Genomic DNA, 18,150 nt, shown 5'->3' on the forward strand with positions numbered 1-18,150 from the left:
TTCCCTGATGTGTTTAGAAAAATTGCTGGGTTCTTCTACCCTATCCTTTTGGGACTTCTGCTCTAGCTGCTAATGTTGGGGAGCTCAGCAGTGCCTGTGGTAGTAGTCTATTACTGTTAAGGAATTTAAATAATTAAATGATCCCACAACAGTTTCAATATCCTAGTGATGAAAAAAGTTCTAAGATAATATCTTTTGATTTTATTGTAAAAAGCAACCAAACTATATTAGGATTAAATAAGAAGTCAATGTAAGGTAATAGCACTAAACAGAACTAATAATATCCATTTATAATAGCAATAATAATTTCAAAAAATCATTTTTTAAAATAATGGATCACTGAAGTGGTATGCCCAATTACTTAATACTTCATTTAACTTTTACATAATTCAATTTTATTAATAATTGATTTAGTTTTAGTCATATTTAGTTGTATTTTATTACATATATATGTGTATATATAAATTGCCTACAGTTTTTTACTCTGCTGGTGGCATTGTCCTGGCATGCAATGAATGCTATGCATTTAGCCACAGATGGGAGCAGGGAGCATCAACCCCCTGCTGGGAATCTAGAGAAATATGTCAGGATCCAGGGGGTTGAGGGGGTGATCCCTGATATGGGCTAGGGCTCTAGTCCCCACCCTCACAACTGGGAGCACGGAAGCCAACCTGGGCTAGAAACAGCTGTCTTGGCCGGTTGTTTCAGGCTTTGGAAGCTGCCAGCTCAGGGTGGTGGATAGTGTGGGTGGGGACCAGGGACCCCTACTGGGATTTTGCCCCTTGATATATTCCATAGGGAGCTGCCTTAGAGGCTGAATTAGGTTCCAGCTCTATGGGGGCTACCCACTGTGAAGTGTGGGCACATGAGACAAAACCCTGCTCTGAGCACACTGGCTGTGTCTGTACCAAGATGCTGGTACCAGGGGGGGAATCTTGCCTGCTATTCTCCAACATCCTGCCCCTACCTAAGCTAAGGCTGGGGCCACCTGGAGGCTCAAAACTGGCTCCAAGAAGGATTATCCCCTTTAGAAAAGCAAAAGATTTTGACCAACCAAGCCTGAAATCAATGGCAGCTGCAGTCTTTTCTACTTGAGGTGGGAGGCAGGTAGTGGGTGGTAGCTCATGCCCTGAGCTGATCTGCCCTTGTATCTATTTTAAATACCTATAAAAAGCTTAGAGAAATGAGGCTCCTCTCTGTATTGGTAGCCATAATATAAGACCTAAAATTGGGACATTGGTCCTTATTTTTCAAAAACTTTATTGGAATTTACTTGCATAAGTAGAGGCAGAGAATTAAAGAGAAAAAGCCTTTTAGCCATATGGCTCCCTGTGCCATCTTCCTCTTTGCTGCTTCCTCCAAAAAGAGCCCATACTTCCTTGTCTTCAACCTTTTTTCCTCCCTCTCCCTTTTGGGTCCCCATCAATCACATCCTATTCAAATTCAGTCAAATGACCTATATTAGATGATGTCACTAGGATTATAGGGTTGCAGGTAAAATCCCATGTGTGATCCTGGAAGAGGGTTCCCTAAACACAATTGGATCTCACGTCTTGTTTCCCCTTTTAACCTTGGTTGTATTGGTTTTGTTTGTACAAATAGTTTTGAATATAACATAACAAAAATAATACATGATGTAGCTAATGTTTTCTATTTCTCTTTTAGAGTTCTTTGTGAATATCTTTTCACACTAATTGCATTCATAAGGTTTCTCCCCAGAGTGAATTCTCTGATGTCGAACAAGAATATCACTTCGACTGAATGTCTTTCCACACTGGTTGCATTCATAAGGTTTCTCCCCAGTGTGGATCCTCTGATGTACAGCAAGATGGGAGCTCTGACTGAATGTCTTTCCACACTGATTACATTCATAAGGTTTCTCCCCAGTGTGGAGTCTCTGATGTGCATCAAGATGGGAGCTGTCCCTGAATGACTTTCCACACTGGTTGCATTCATAAGGTTTCTCCCCAGTGTGGAGTCTCTGATGTACAACCAGACTGGATCTGTTATTGAATGTCTTTCCACACTGATTGCATTCATAAGGTTTCTCCCCAGTGTGGATTCTCTGATGTGCAGCAAGATGAGAGTTTCCTTGGAATGTCTTTCCACACTGCTTGCATTCATAAGGTTTCTCCCCAGTGTGGATCCTCTGATGTACAGTAAGATGGGAGCTCTGACTGAATGTCTTTCCACACTGATTGCATGCATAAGGCTTTTCCCCAGTGTGGATTCTCTGATGTACAGCAAGACGGGAGCTGTCCCTGAATGTCTTTCCACACTGATTGCATTCATAAGGTTTCTCCCCAGTGTGGGTTCTCTGGTGTACAACAAGATGGGAGCTGTCCCTGAATGTCTTTCCACACTGATTACATTCATAAGGTTTCTCCCCAGTGTGAATTCTCTGGTGTACAGCAAGATGAGAGCTCTGACTGAATGTCTTTCCACACTGCTTGCATTCATAAGGTTTCTCCCCAGTGTGGACTCTCTGATGTACAACCAGACTGGATCTGTCACTGAATGTCTTTCCACACTGCTTGCATTCATAAGATTTCTCTCCAGTGTGGATTCTCTGATGTACAGCAAGATGGGAGGCCTGACTGAATGTCTTTCCACACTGATTGTATTCATAAGGTTTTCCCCCAGTGTGGATTCTCTGATGTACAGCAAGATGGGAGCTCTGACTGAATGTCTTTCCACATTGATCGCATTCATAAGGTTTTTCCCCAGTGTGGATTCTCTGATGTCGAACAAGAATAGAACTCCAACCAAATGTCTTTCCACACCAATCGCATTCATAAGGTTTCTCCCCAGTGTGGATCCTCTGGTGTACAGCAAGATGGGAGCTCTGACTGAATGTCTTTCCACACTGCTTGCATTCATAAGGTTTCTCCCCAGTATGAATTCTCTGATGCACAACCAGACTAGATCTATTATTGAATGTCTTTCCACACAGCTTGCATTCATAAGGTTTCTCCCCAGTGTGGACTCTCTGATGTGCAGCAAGTTCAGAGTTTCCTTGGAATGTCTTTCCACACTGATTGCATTCATAAGGTTTTTCCCCAGTGTGGATTCTCTGATGTCGAACAAGAATATCACTCCGACTGAATGTTTTTCCACACTGATTGCATTCATAAGGTCTCTCCCCAGTGTGGAGTCTCTGATGTACAACCAGACTGGATCTGTTATTGAATGTCTTTCCACACTGTTTGCATTGATAAGGTTTCTCTCCAGTGTGGATTCTCTGATGTACAGCAAGATGGGAGCTCCTTCTGAAAGTCTTTCCACACTGCTTGCATTCATAAGGTTTCTCCTCAGTCTGAATTCTCTGATGTATAGCAATATGGGAGCTCTGACTGAACATCTTTCCACACTGATTGTATTCATAAGGTTTCTCTCCAGTGTGGATTCCCTGACATGCAGCAAGATCAGAGTTTCCTTGGAATGTCTTTCCACACTGATTGCATTCATAAGGTTTTTCCCCAGTGTGGATTCTCTGATGTTGAACAAGTATAGAACTCCAAATGAATGTCTTTCCACATTGATCACATTCATAAGATTTCTCCCCAGTGTGGATTCCCTGATGTGTAGCAAGATCAGAGTTTCCTTGGAATGTCTTTCCATACTGATTGCATTCATAAAGTTTTTCCCCAGTGTGGATTCTCTGATGTACAGCAAGACTCAAGTCCCTTGTGAATGTCTTTCCACAATGCTTCCATTCATGAGGTTTCTCCCCACTGTGGATTCTCTGTTTAGCAAATTTGTGTGTCTCTCTGAATTTCTTTCCATATTGCTTCCATTCACCAAACTTTTCCTCAGAGTCCATTTTTTGATGTTCAGTATGGAATGAATTTTGAAATTCAACACAGAATTCTCTCCAAGCTACGTTATTTGGAACATCACTCATGAGTCTTTGCTGGTCCGTTTCTCCCACAGAACGGCTCATCTCTGTTGGAGTTGCCTCCTTTTCTGGTCTCATCTCTCCTTCTAAAAGAAATAAACAGTAAAACATACCTCATAGCAATGAAAACAAATAGAAAAGGGGGTTGGGTAGAATGAGGTATAAATGATGTTAAAATATCACCAGGGTATCTAGCTGAGGTAATACAGTGAGTTCTTAACTGCTGGTGATGTGCCAAATCACCAGATCTGGGTAAGGATTGTTCAAATAGAATCTGGTAGATAAATAACAAGGTTTATTAACAAACTGGGACAGGAAGGGAAGGGAGTGGGATGAACCATCTTAAATACAACTTGGATTCCTTCCCCTCCAAGGTCCAAAAGGGTGACTCTACACTAACACCCTAAAAATCCCTCAGCAGCCTAAATCAAAGCTAACCAGAGTTCCTATGGAGATATTCAAATGAAGGAAAACTGGAAGGTGAACACGTTCAGCTGAATAGGGCGGGTCTCACCTATGTGTCCTCAAAGCAGGTCCACAGGAATCAGTTGTTACTGCCAGTATAATCCAATTTTGGAGAGGGAGTAAGGATTTTGACACAAAGGTCCACCTCTTAGTATCTCAACTATCACTCAACCAAACTCCAGCCAAAGATCTCTTGATAGTTGTTGATCTCACCCAAAGCAGGATAGAGAGAGAAAATCCAGCTCTCCCCATACAGGGAATAACTGACACTTTCTGCCAGCCACCCACTCAAAGTCCTGGAACCTTTTTTCCTGTCAATCACCTTCACTTTGCTAATCTAATTTCCTATTAACAATAGTCACATATACACACAAATAACCATATCTCCTTTTCTCCACTGTCAGAACATAAACTGCTTATATCACATTTCCTCAGGTAAGAAGAAAAGTTTTCCAACTGAAATGGATACAATCTATCCTTTGAAAATGCCATTACCTCAAAGCTAAAGAACAATTTAATTTAAAAAGAGCCTCCCATACAATCTAGATCGTGTCAACGTGTCTTCATAATAAACCTGTGATTTTGGCCAGACTATCATTATTACATTCCTATCTAAGACCATAACCTCAGAATAGTGGTGGAGTGACTTGACCCAAATCTTGGCAGCTGAAACTAAATATTGTGACTAAGCATGCTCTATCCACAATATTAGACAATTCATTTTCAATCTTTTTTTTGCTTTCATTTTCATTGTCTACACGTTCAATCCTATCTTCATAGTTATACTACTGGGTGTATATACACTAAATATTCCTATTATTTCATGATGTAGCTTATCTGAAAGCATTATGTAATTTCATAACTGCTTTCAAGTTTTTTTGTTGCAGTATCTGAGATCAGAGGAAGAAAATCCACCCTCTTTTTTGCATTTATCCAAGGCATTTTGTTCTGTTCCCTACTTCTTCAGAATAGCCATTACTTTTCTTTAAATGCCTCTTTTCACTACCATCAAGTCCTTCTACTAAATACAACTGAAACCAAGACATGGAACTTCCCATGTTTCAAAATATCTCATATAATAACTTGAGTCCATTGTCCTTTTGAAAGGAAATGGATTGCAGGTTCCATTATTTGTCCTTTTAGGCCCTTCCCATTTAGTGGTTCATAAGGCCTTTGGAAATCTGAGGGGACTTGAGCTAAAGATTAATTACTTTCACCTTAAGCAGTAAATAATGGCCCAATTTTTTTATGATTGTTTTTCCTCGTGAACAACAAGGATTTCGAACATAAGGGTTTTTTCCCCTGCAGTGCTTCCAAATGATCCCAACCAGGAATATGATGCTTTTCAGGTACATTAATGATGACATCAAACTCTGACTGCTTCTGACTAAGTGTAACACATTCTTTTAATTTCTCAACTTGACATCAAATAATTTCCAAGCTTCCAGGAAGGTTGGCCATTCATGCTCACAGGCAAGCACAGACTCTCCTTGGCTGCCATTATATATGAGTAGTAGTCCCATTCCTGGGTTACTCTGGAATTGCTTCTCATGAAGTTTATAACCACATGATTGAGATGTTATTTTGGTTTGCATTCTTGCAGCAGAGAGAGCAGAGTCTTTGCAAACCCTGGTCAGTAGACATGCTGTAGGAGTCCAGGTAGATATTCATCTTGATAATATTTTAGGAGTGCTCAAAAAGCTGACTCTTATGACATTTTTCATACAGGTTCCTGTAACACAGAGTTAAATTGAACTGTAACCTTGTCAAATTCCTTGCACTTCCCTGAAGCTTCACTCTGGAAGACTGGCCAGTTATCTTATTCTCTTTGTTTTGCTGATAACAATCAATTATCTCTGATTGTTTTTTCAAAAATAACATCATTGCACCTTAGTGTTGATGCTGTGAATACTTTCACAGCTGCATCAAATCAGGAGAAAGCAGAAGCCAGATTAGACAAACGTGTCGTGTTAATGCAGACATGATGTCGTTTTTTGCAGAAAGCAAAGCTGACTGCAGTTAGACACGTGCTTAAAGTCATAGCACAGACTTGTAACATCATATGTGACTCATTCTATGTTGTTCATCTGGTTGTTTGTTTAAAAGGTGTAAAAATTAAACCAATGCAAGATACAGAACTTGTTCTGTTGTTTCACACCACATAGAAAGCAATTTTGCAAAGCCAAAAGGAAAATTTTATTTGTTCTCACAATCTTCCCAGACCTCTAGCTGAGGGAATTTCAAAGGTAAATGGCCCAATAGCCACTGCTTTTCAGGAAGCAGTTCATTCACCCTCACTGCTACATCAAAGTGCCAGATCAAGTGTGATTATAGATACTTCACTGTGATTATAGATACTTTTTCTCATGCTGTATGGGCTGCAGCTCTGAATGGAGAAAAAGCATGCCATGCTATGGCACATCTTTTAATTTTCTATACAAGTCAATGAAATTAATTGGCACTGCAACTCTTGTGTTCCTTATTCTGATACTCCTCAAGGAGAGGACTGCAGAGTTTTAAGACCTACACAATTGTGGCAAAAGCATGTATTCCAATAGGATCCTTTTGGGAAATTAAAACATATACCCGTTGTAATGGAGCAGAGAAGACTCAAAAGTTACAGAACCCCTTGGGGGCGGGGGCACAGCCTAGCTGGGTTTTCACCCAACCTCTTATCTCACCTCCCTTCTGTCAGCTTGCCTGACCCTCCCTGACCCTGCTGGAATGCTCTACCTCTGCTTCTGAGAAATTGCTTGCTTGCTTAAGGAATGTAAATTTGAACACACCAATCCTATCCTTTAAAATGTGCCCAAGACAAATTCCCGCCAACTTATTTTCCTATATATGTTCTGTGCTTACTTATGGGCGGCGAGATTCTCTCTCATGTGAGGACGCCCCAGTTGGCCAGTTATTAAAGGTCCCTAAAACTTCTAACCCTGAGTGTTTGGCATTTTTCAGGTGTCCCCCTTCACTGTGATTATAGATACTTTTTCTCATGCTGTATGGGCTGCAGCTCTGAATGGAGAAAAAGCATGCCATGCTATGGCACATCTTTTAAATACACACATTTGTTCCAAATTCCAAAACAGTTAAAAAATTGGAACAGCAATGCTTATACCAGCAAGAGATGGGCACAATTGGACAAATCATAGAACGTCTCTCTTAAGGCTGGTATCCCAGAAAATTCTAAAAGACAACCAATTGGAAAAAGAGCTAAAAGAAATTATCAGACATTTTCTAACAAATTATTTCCAAGAAAAAGACCCAATGAGTTTTTCATTTGGGGTCAAGATTTTGCTTCTATTTTCATAGATGTCAGGAATGCATGGAAGAAAACCAAAGCCATCAAGCATTCCCAGAGAAGGCCAACCCAGAGAGCAGAGAAAGCAGATGTCTGTCTAGCACCAACCATAGCACAACACAGCAACAGGATGCCAGAAAAGCAGCAGATGAACAAACAAGGCACAACCACTGACCTGAGGACAGGTCTAGTGAACTATCCAGAGATGAACTTTTACTAAGAGGCAGTTTACCTACAAAAGACTATTATTAATTTGCTTAAAGACATTCTATTCTAAAAACATATGGGTATTTGTTCTAAAATCAACTCTTTTCATGTACCTTAAAAATTTCAAATTGTATTGTACAATGCATATCTTGCAATTATTTTGTTGGAATTGTTCCATGTCATTCAAATTTGTTCTAAAAACAAATTTTGCAATTGGAAATGTTATAACAGTACATTGGATACTGTTCACTTACAACAAGAAATGGTTTATAATTGTCCTAAATGTGTATGTGATAATTCTCTTAACCTGCTTATTCAACATTTGCTAAAAACTATAACTTTACTAGAATTATATATATTTTGTATTGTATGTAATTGTATATAAACCTATTTGGTTTGAAATTGCATTTAATCAAAACATTTTCCATCTTTTAATTGAAAAGGGGATATAATGGTTCTACATACATATAGTGTTATAATTTTGGGAATATTGATATTTTAAAAATTCAGATTAATGGCTATACTAACGTTTTTTACAAAGCTGTTAGATGGCGAAAAATCTTGTCTACCTAAGCTGTGAATCATCATCTCAATTTTTGAGTGAGAAACCTCTGATTGGCTAAAACATTGCCACATGGAATGTAAGCCATGAGTTCAAAATTTTTATTACTAATTTAATTTTGTTTTTATTCATAATAGGACATTTCATTTTCTATCTTTTTTCTTTTCTTCTTTCATTTTATTTTTTTTCATATTATTTTTCTCCTATATTTTTAGTACTGAAGTACAGTGAAATCAGTATTAAGATTTTGATTTTGTGGATTATGTTCATTACATATATTGGACCTACCCAATAGCTTGAGACTATAGGGAACTGCAAGCATTTGTTAATCATCATAGGACTAGTATGAATTATTGTGTCTGATTTCAGAAGAAGGCATTGTGATAGAGCCATTACACTTTGCCAGAAAGATCTAAAGAGACCTGAAATCCATATGAGATAGATGGTTATCAGTTGCTAAGGTCTAGTTCCAGGTAAAAGGGTGTGATGTTTTGACACCTTCAAAAACAGGATGGCCTGGTACCAAAGTTCCAACAAAATCTCTATGTGGCTGGCATATTGGCTCCAATATCCCTAAGTCTCTATGCATAATCAGACTAAAGGAATAAGACTTCCCTCTCACCTCAAACTATAGTCCCTTCTATCGCTTTATACTTCTGGCAACTTCCTATAGCCCTGGCTACTAATGGGTAGAATGCTATACTGTTACAAATTTAACAGTACAGAACTGTAGAATATATATTTAAGATTAATTCAGGCTTACCAATGATCACACCACATTTTTCAGACTAAACAAAAAAATTTATTATTATTCTTTTAACTTAGAATCTTTTAATCAAAAGATTTAATTTTATATTTTAATTTTAATTTTATTATTTCTATACACATTATCTCCCAGCTGTAACTAATTTAATACTTTTTTGAGATTTTCCTTATTCCCTTTTGATTTTTTTCTTTAAACTTTTAAGTTTCCTTATAAATTACTTACTCTACTGATCATTTTTTTCTTTTATAAAAAAGGGGAATATGTAGGAGACCAGGCATTTATTAATCTTGATAATGTTTTAGAGGTGCTCAAAAAGGTGACTCTTATGATTGGTTTCTGTAACCTTGAGTTAAATTGAACCTTAACCATGTCAAATTCCTAGGCCTTTCCTGAGGCTACACTCCAGAAGACTGGCCAGTTATCTCAGTCTCCTAGTTTTGCCAATAACAATCAATAAACATCTGTATTAAACAAGATTAGATACCTTAGGCCATATGAACTCCTGATATGGGCATTAGCTATATCTATTGTCAGCAGTTTGTATCTTGTGATGATGACTTCATAATGTTAATGTTTGTATCTTGTGATGATGACTTCATAATGTTAATGTATCAGACCACTTGTCCAATGATCATTCTCCCTTCCCCCTATACTGTTGTTACCCCAACAAAGCACCAGTATGTGGCTAAGGGTGAAGCTCTTCACCACCAGAGCAACATTCCAGTGAAACTCTATCCCACCAGAGCTAACTCGATCTCTGACTACTTCAAGTCAGAACTTTGTCTTTGTGTCTTTATTCTCTCCTTATGCTCTCCTTGCCTTAGACTTTAACCCTTCACCCATTTTTCTCTCAGTCCCTGGTTCCCCTTTCTGAGTGTTCTACCCACCAGGAGCTTTTGTGAAGTGGGTGGACATCTTCACATGCTGAGTACAGGCTGTTAGACTAATCTCTTTTACAGCAGTCCTTCACTAGGAACTCACTGTAATGCTATGGTAGTTTTCTTGTTCTTTTGGTGGGGAACTTTTCTTTTATTAAAATTTATTTTAAAATATTTTTCCATGGTTCCATGATTCATTTTCTCTCCAACTCCTCTTCCTTCCTCCCTCCTACAGCTGACAAGCAATTCCACTGGGTTATACATGTGTTATCCCTGGATACCTATTTTCATTGTATTCATTTTTGTAAGAGTCATCTTTTAAAACCAAAACTCCAATCATATTCCTATATAAACAAGTGATTGATCCTATGTTTTTCTTCAGTGTTTCTGCTCCCACAGTTCTTTCTCTGGATGTGTACAGCATTCTTTCTCAAAAGTCCCTCGAGATTGTCCTGGATCATCACATTACTATTGGCAGCAAAGTCGATTACATATGATCATCCCACAGTGTTTCAGACTGTGTACAGTGTCCTCTTGGTTCTGCTTATTTCACTCCACATCAGTTTATGGAGGTCCTTCCAGTTCTCATAGAAACTCCAGGAAGTGATGCAGAGTGAAAGGAGCAGAACCAGGAGAACATTGTACACAGAGACGGATACATTGTAGCACAATCAAATGTAACTGACTTTGCTACTAGCAGCAATGCAGTGACCCAGGGCAATTGAGAGGAACTTCAGAGAAAGAACTGGGGGAGCAGAAACACAGAAGAAAAATGACTGCTTGATCACATGGGTCAATGGGGATAGGATTGGGGATGTAGATTCTAAGTGATCACTCTAATGCAAATATTAATAATACGGAAATAAGTCTTGATCAATGATACATGTAAAACCCAGTGGAATTACTCGTTGGCTATGGGAGGGGGGTGGGAGGAGGAAAGGGAAAGAACATAAAAAAAGAAAGAACATGGAAAATTTTTCTTACTTGATCAATAATGTTAAAAAAATAATAAAATTAAAGTAAATTTAAAAAAAAAAGAATTTTTGGTATGCTGTCTGCTCCAGCAGCTGGTGAGCTCCATGAGAGCAGGAGATGTCTACTGCATCCCTTTATATCCCCGATAACTTATTCTAGGACCCATCCCAGAGCAAGCATTCATAAATGTTTCTGGATAATAAAGATCTCAAGAGTGGATAAGCTAACCCCTTTTGACACCTGTAGGACACTTCTAGGCTCTTCAATCCCCAAAAATGAATTCATAGACAGTCACGGACCCATCCCCTGAAGTATGTTATTAATTCTCCACAAGGGGGTATGTATGTATTATAATCTATAATGTAAAATTTAAATTCTTTTGAGAGTAATTTCAGGATAAGAAATTTGCCATCTCCCCAGAATCCAGACAATGAACCTGTTTGGAGAAGGCACCATGAAGATCCCTGAAGAACCTACACTGCATCATGAAAATACAAAATGAACTTTGGGGTACAGTTGGTTGAACTGTAGGGGGTTGAATGCATTTGTTTTGAATGTACACTCTTATGCCAAAGGAGACTGCCCCCTAATTCGCTTTTTGTCAATGCACCTAGCAATCATTGGATCATTGGTTTTGTCCTCTTTTCTTTTTATCCCCAAATTTCTGTAATTTAAAAGTTGGCTATGTTTATAAGTTCCATCAGGGAGACCAGTCTTCCTCTGGATCTCAGGGGGGGAATGTGTCACAGGAAATGTAGTTCAGAGACCCCAAAATTTCCAGAAGGGAGCTGACAGGAAATGGAGTACAATAGCTTCATCTTACAGATGGGGACTTGCCCAGGGAGCCTCTGCTAGAACCTCTGAAAAAGAATTCCAAGTCAAGTCCACCTGCCCCCAAATCTAACCCTGCCTTCACCAGAGCACATAGAAGCCTCTGGTCACCCCAGCTCTCACATACCTCTTTCCCTCTCACTCACCTGGGCAGCAACTCCTCAGATCTTCTTGCTCCAATATCCATGGACATTCCCTTTGCTCCAAATAAGAGATCACATCTTCTGGGGGAGCTGGAAGCCCTGGACATGGGGGATCAGTCAGGGAGGAGGATACAGAGAAGCTTGTCATTGAGTTCCTTTGAGGGAAAGGTGGTGGAGTCCAGTGACTTCACTCAGAGACTCTCTCCATGGAGTTCCCACAGTAGTCTGCCCTCCCCCCTCAGTGTCTGTAATGCAGGAGCCCAGTATGTGCCTGTTACCCTGCTGGGGGACCTGGAATGAGCAACAGCCTCCCCCCGCATCTTTTTCTGGTCTCTTCTGCCATAAACTCCTAAACTCCCAAACTAGGTATGAGGGTCATTGTTCTGGATTAGTCTGAAACTCAGACACAGGGACCTTGAGGAATTGACTTTTGTCCCATCATCCTGCTTGCTCCTCCCTCCCTGACACCTCTCTGAGCCTTAGGGACTATTCTCTCAGGGAGTCTCTGCCTCTTCTCCTGGGGAACTCAACAATCCTCATTGGGCCAATGCTGTCTCTCAATCAGTCCATTCATCCTGACAATGACAGAAGGGTGCAAGCAGGGCCTGTGGCAGGCTTCTGGGGCCTCCTGGAGGAGAGTCTCTGCAGCATTTAGTGAAGGGAAAGGAGGGGAGAGGACAGGGAACCAGTCTGGAACCACAACAGTTAGTTCTGGTGAATTTTTTATAGAGAAGGCTGAAGAACTCAGTCAATAGTTTTTCTATTATCTGGCAGCTGGAAGGGGAGTGGACAGGGATCTGGGCTTAGAGGCAGGAAGGTCTCATTTTAAATTTTGTACCCAAGGAGCTTCTACATGTGTGCCTCAGATCAAGCCACTTAATCGACTCTCTATTTACTCAACTGTAAAATGGGGATAATGGTGTCACCAAATTTGGAAGATGAAGTGAGGAAGAAGTGCTATAATATTACAAAGAAACCCTTAGCAGAGCCCCTGGCCAAGAGCAGGTCGTTATAAAGGCTTCTTCCCTTCCTTCCCTTTCTCACCAAGCTCTGCTGGAGGATTAGGGCTATAGGAGGGGAGACTAAAGACAACCCTGCTCTGCTAGAGGCACTTAGGAGGTATGAACTAGAGAAAAATATGCCAAAGAGATGATCTATTCTAGAGAAGAAGAGGGTGGATGGAAAACCTGCCCTAATAGTTTTCCCAGATGGGTTTGGGAGACACAATTCCAGGCCAGGGAGAGGCAAGATGGAATCAGCTCTCAGATCACTTCAACTTCTAAGCTTATTCCACATGGATTTGAGTTCTGACTTTAGGATCAACAAAGGAACACCCCCCTCCAAGGTCCTATTACACAATGGAAAGTCCTTTTACAGGAGAACCAGGCAGCAGGAGGGCCCTGGCTCTGGGACTCAGCATAGCATCCCTCGGCCCTTCCTCATGACTGAAAACTGCTCTCAACCTTGCCTGCTGCTGAGGGCCATATTTCCTTGGGTGGCAGACTCGGGCAGCAGGGAGAGGCTCCTTACCCACAGAGACCAGGTTCTGGGCATTCTCCAACATCACCTCCTTGTACAGCTCCTTCTGGGGAGGGGACAAGAGGCGCCACTCCTCCCACGTGAAGTCCACAGCCACATCCTTGAAGGTCACCACCTCCTAGAGCAGCCCAAGGCAGAGCACAGAAGGCTGAAAGTCACATCACAATGCAGAGCCCACCTCTGGTCAATTACAGGAGGAAACTGACACACAGAGAAGGGAGGGGCCCAAAGGTCCCGCCCTTTGTCAGTGTCAGAGTCAGCACTAGAAGCTGAGTCTGTAAGAGCCCAATGGAGGCTTGAGAGAAGCAGCTCTAGGATGCTCCGGAACAATGCTGAGGAGTTTCTAACTATGGTGTGAAGGGAAATGTCATGGGGACCTCCATTGTAACTTTGATCCCATGGGCCCCAGCAGTGGGAGGAAGGTGTCACATGTCTGCTGCCTGCCCTGTCAGTGTGAGCATCGGAGCATCAACGTGCCAGAGCCACGCAGGGAGGAGCTGGGGACGGAAAAGGCAATAGAGGGAAGGAGAGGGGGATTTTATACATCTCCATTGGAACTAACGGGCTCTCTGGGCTTTCCTTATCTCTTAATCTCCTCCAAGTCCAGACTGACTGAGTTGAATGGAGAAAGAGAGCTAGAAAGGCTGAGATATTTCTGTCTTTCTGTCTCTCCCCTTCTACGAAACTCTCTGTCTTGACTAATAAATGCTTATAAATCTGGTAATAAGCCTCCAGATCAATTTTCAATTATAACACTATGAAACGCATCTCTCTGTGAAATCATGGTGAAAGTCTGTGTTCTAGCTGGCAGCTGTGTGGATCTGTGGAGGAGAAAAGAGAAGGTGAGGTGAAAGTTCTTCTTTCCCAGAACTTAGAAGCAATATGTTCTCAAGTAAAATCTGTGAAGAGTTTGTGACAATCTGCCCAGAGCAGAGTGTTCTGGAAGGGAGAGAGTCCTATGTGATGCCTTCAAAGGGAACAAAGCTAAAGAAAAGATCTAGTTTGTTTTCTGCAAGTCTGATAACAAGTTTGATCTGGATGAAAACACAAGGAGTGTTCTAAAGAGATGGTCATGACAATCTGGACTCCAAGGAGTGCTCTGGGATGCTTTCCAGCCAAGTAAAGGAAACTTGTCTGTGGTGACATTCAGGGCTGGAGGTCCCTTTGGAAGGATGGATCATAGCCAAAGTCTTTGCTTTATAAGTGCTATGATTTGTATATGGCATATATTCCTTAATTATACTTCATTACACAAACATAAACATAACTATGATGGAGAAGGGAGAATTACTTTGCCCAACAAAAAAATAAATAAATAATTTGGGTTTTGTTTGAGCTAATTCATGAGGAAAAAAATGTTGCCACTATCTTTCTGAGGAAGAAATGATGTAAACATACACTTGGAACTCTAGAAACTTCAGAGAACAAGAGTCAAGATAACGAGTTAAAGAGGTCTACATCTGACAGCCCATATGAAGGGGACGTGGGCCAGATCAGAAAATACCCTGATACTATGGAGGGGCACTTATATTTCCTAACCGCTCTAGACATAAAATGTGTTTGGCCAATGATCCTGGAATTAGATGTTTTTCCATTTCACTTCCTTTATTCTAGGATTTGACTTCTGAACAATTGAGGAATTCCTGACTCTCTCTTGTGCTTTTTCAGATCCCCAAGAATGTATCAATCTTTTCTTTCCTCTAGGATCTCGAGTTCTTCTTCTTCACTGCAGAGTATTCACTGTGTGGGTTCTCAGCAAAGAAAGGCAGTCCTTTTAAGGACTGATAACTGATCTTTAGTTCATTCCTTGACTCACACTCAGCAGATGCTATTCCAAACACCTTTCCTTCTCATACCTCCCATATCCATCCATCATGACCAGGGGGTGAGGTCATGAACTCCAAACTTCCTTCCATATGGAAAATGAATCTCAAATATCTTGATTCTCACCTTTATCTGCTTTTTGGGGTCTCCTCTGACTAATTTCTCCACCATTCCTCTGATGTAGGCACCTTCTCTCCACCCAAAACCCTTTTCATCCCTCTTTTGTGTATTATCTTCCTCTGTTAGGTTGCTACAACCTTGGGGTGAAGAGAATAGAAAACCTAGAACCTGCCATGGCAAGCCTCCCCAGAGACAACAAAACAGAGAACAAGAGATATGGAATGGAAATTCACAGAAGGGAAGGACAACCCAGAAGAAAAGTCAACAAAGGTAAAACAAAACAAAACCTTCTCACTGCCAAAGCCAAATATCCTGACCCCAAAGATGGGAGGAACAGAGATCACCTAAAGGTCAGAGGCCACCCAGAAGAACACAACTGGTACAAAAAAAAATGATCACATTAATGACAATAACAATCAGAGAGCACTGGCCAGAACTTCAGGACCACAGAAAACAAAATGGCAATGGAAAGCATTTACAGATTCCCTTCAGAAAGAAACCAACCCAAGGCTGCCAATTCCAAGACTGGAAGTGGTTACATGGAACAGTTCCAAGTCAGAAACAAAAAGTGCTACAAACCCTCAGAAGAAAGACCTTCAAAAGCAATGGAAAGGATACAGGTATAATACCAGACGATTCCAAATCCAGGAAATGAAAGAAGACATTCCAGCGAATGTTGGAACTCAGGATGCAGCCCAGAGTGACCTCTCCTCTGAGAAGGCTCAGCTGACCTTCTATCATTTACTTATGGATCCTATTTACCATTAACTGCTTTTGCCTGGTAAGTGCCCCAGTAATGGTTCTTTGTCTCCTGACTGGGCTCAATATTCTGCCAACCTGTAATAGGTGAAGTGCAAACTCCAGCTCTTGGGCAATTCATCACCATTCTAGTCTCATTACAAGGTATTAGGTGACCTTGGAAGATTCTGGCGAGCCCCAGGGAGTCAGGTCTAGTCTTTCTACACCCCTGACCCATCTCTCAGAGATTGCTGGTTTGCTGCCTAAAGTCAGGGCCTTGACCTTGCACTTGCACCCACACCAGAATCACTTCTTTGTCTGAGGAGAGAAGGAGAGCTGGGTCATTGCTAGCCCCTTATTATTGATTATTCCAATCAATCACAGTGTCCCCGATTCTCCCAGCTCCATTACGAATCATGTTGTCCTTAATCCTCTAATATTGACAAACTCCTGACCCCTTTTACTGACAAGCAGCATTCCCCTGCTTCTCCTCCTTGGAGAACTGCCTCAGTTTACTCTTTGGTTAAATTTCATTCCAACACCTGCAAATGTGAGCTTCACAATATTGGACAGAACAGTAGACGTCCCCTAATGAAGAGGAGTCTGAAATATTTTTAGAAAGAAAACCCAGAGGGAAGAAAGAGATCATTTGCTTCTTGATCACCTCAAGTAGCAGAAAAGCAGGAGGAGTGAATAACTGAAGACAGCAGTGGCAACAGAGGAACATCAGAGAGAGCAGAAAGAGGCTTCCTTTAAAAACTACCAATAGACAAAGGGAGGAATGAGAGCACTTAGGGTTAGAGGTGAGGATGAAGATGAAGGAATTATGGGAAGAATCTTGTGGCTTCCCATCTGCTCCAGGAGGATCCTTCTTGTGTTGGATAGCAGGACCCCAGGGGAAAAGAGGAAGTGCATACAGACAAGACACATCCAGGGCATCTCAAGGACCAGAAATGTTTGATTCCATTCTGCACCTGTTCTGCCCCAGGCCCTGTGCTAAGCTCTGGGGATTCCTTGTCCTCAAAGAGCTTACAATCCAATGGTGGAAGGAGACAATATACAGATAAATATGGACACAGAACAAGCCCTGTCTAGGAGAAACAGAGAAGAATGAAAAGAATGAAGGCACTCTAATGAAGAGGGATGAGGGAAGGCTTTCCTGTAGAATCTTTTTAGTTGGGACTTAGAGGAAGTTCAAAGGCGTCAGTGTTCTGAACTGTGGAGGAAAACTATTCCAGGCATGCAATAAAGCCAACAAAAATGCCTGAAGTCAGAGGCAGCCAGGTCCCATAGTGGATAGAGTGCCAGATCTGGAGACAGGAGGACCTGGGTTCAAATATGACTGCAGACACTTCCTAGGCACATGATCCTGGGCATCTTAACTTAACCCTGATTATTGCCCAGCCCTTGTCCCTCTTCTATCTTGGAACTGGTTCTCAGATAAAAGATATGGGTTAAAAACAGATGAACAACATTTTCCATGTGGGGCCAATTAGGTAACTCTGTGAATAGAGAATTAGAATGAGACAGGAGGTCCTGGGTTCAAATCTTACCTCATATACTTCCTACCTATGTGACCTTGGGTAAGCCACTTATCCCCAACTGCCTACTTCTAACCCATCTTCAGCCTTGCAACAGGTGCTGAGCATCAATTCTAAGACAGAAGGGAAGGGACTGTTTTAATAGTCTGCAGCTGAAGAAATGAAGGAGGCCACTGTTCCTGGATCCAAGAAGACAGATTGGGGACTAACATATAAGAAGCCTGGAAAGAAGGGCTTTGAACACCAAACAGAATGTGTCGTGTAGGACCCTGGAGGGAATAGGGAGGCATGGGGGTGTATGAGGTAGGGGAGTGACACAATCAGAACTACATTGTAGGAAAATCACTCCAGTAGCTGAATGA

The 18,150-nt window shown here is 41.2% G+C and overlaps 1 protein-coding gene across 1 annotated transcript; it reads right to left on the reverse strand.

Moving 5' to 3' along the window:
• Window positions 1-473: 473 nt before the first annotated feature.
• LOC123246945 (zinc finger protein 658B-like) lies at window positions 474-3,943 on the reverse strand. The gene is made up of 2 exons (XM_044675717.1): window positions 3,884-3,943; window positions 474-3,577 (listed from the first exon to the last, which is right to left on the reverse strand). The coding sequence occupies exons 1-2, from the start codon at window positions 3,941-3,943 to the stop codon at window positions 1,691-1,693; spliced, it is 1,947 nt and encodes a 648-aa protein (XP_044531652.1). The 3' UTR covers window positions 474-1,690.
• Window positions 3,944-18,150: the final 14,207 nt, after the last annotated feature.

The sequence above is a fragment of the Gracilinanus agilis genome, chromosome 4 (assembly GCF_016433145.1).
Source record: "Gracilinanus agilis isolate LMUSP501 chromosome 4, AgileGrace, whole genome shotgun sequence".
Taxonomy (NCBI): Eukaryota; Metazoa; Chordata; class Mammalia; order Didelphimorphia; family Didelphidae; genus Gracilinanus; species Gracilinanus agilis.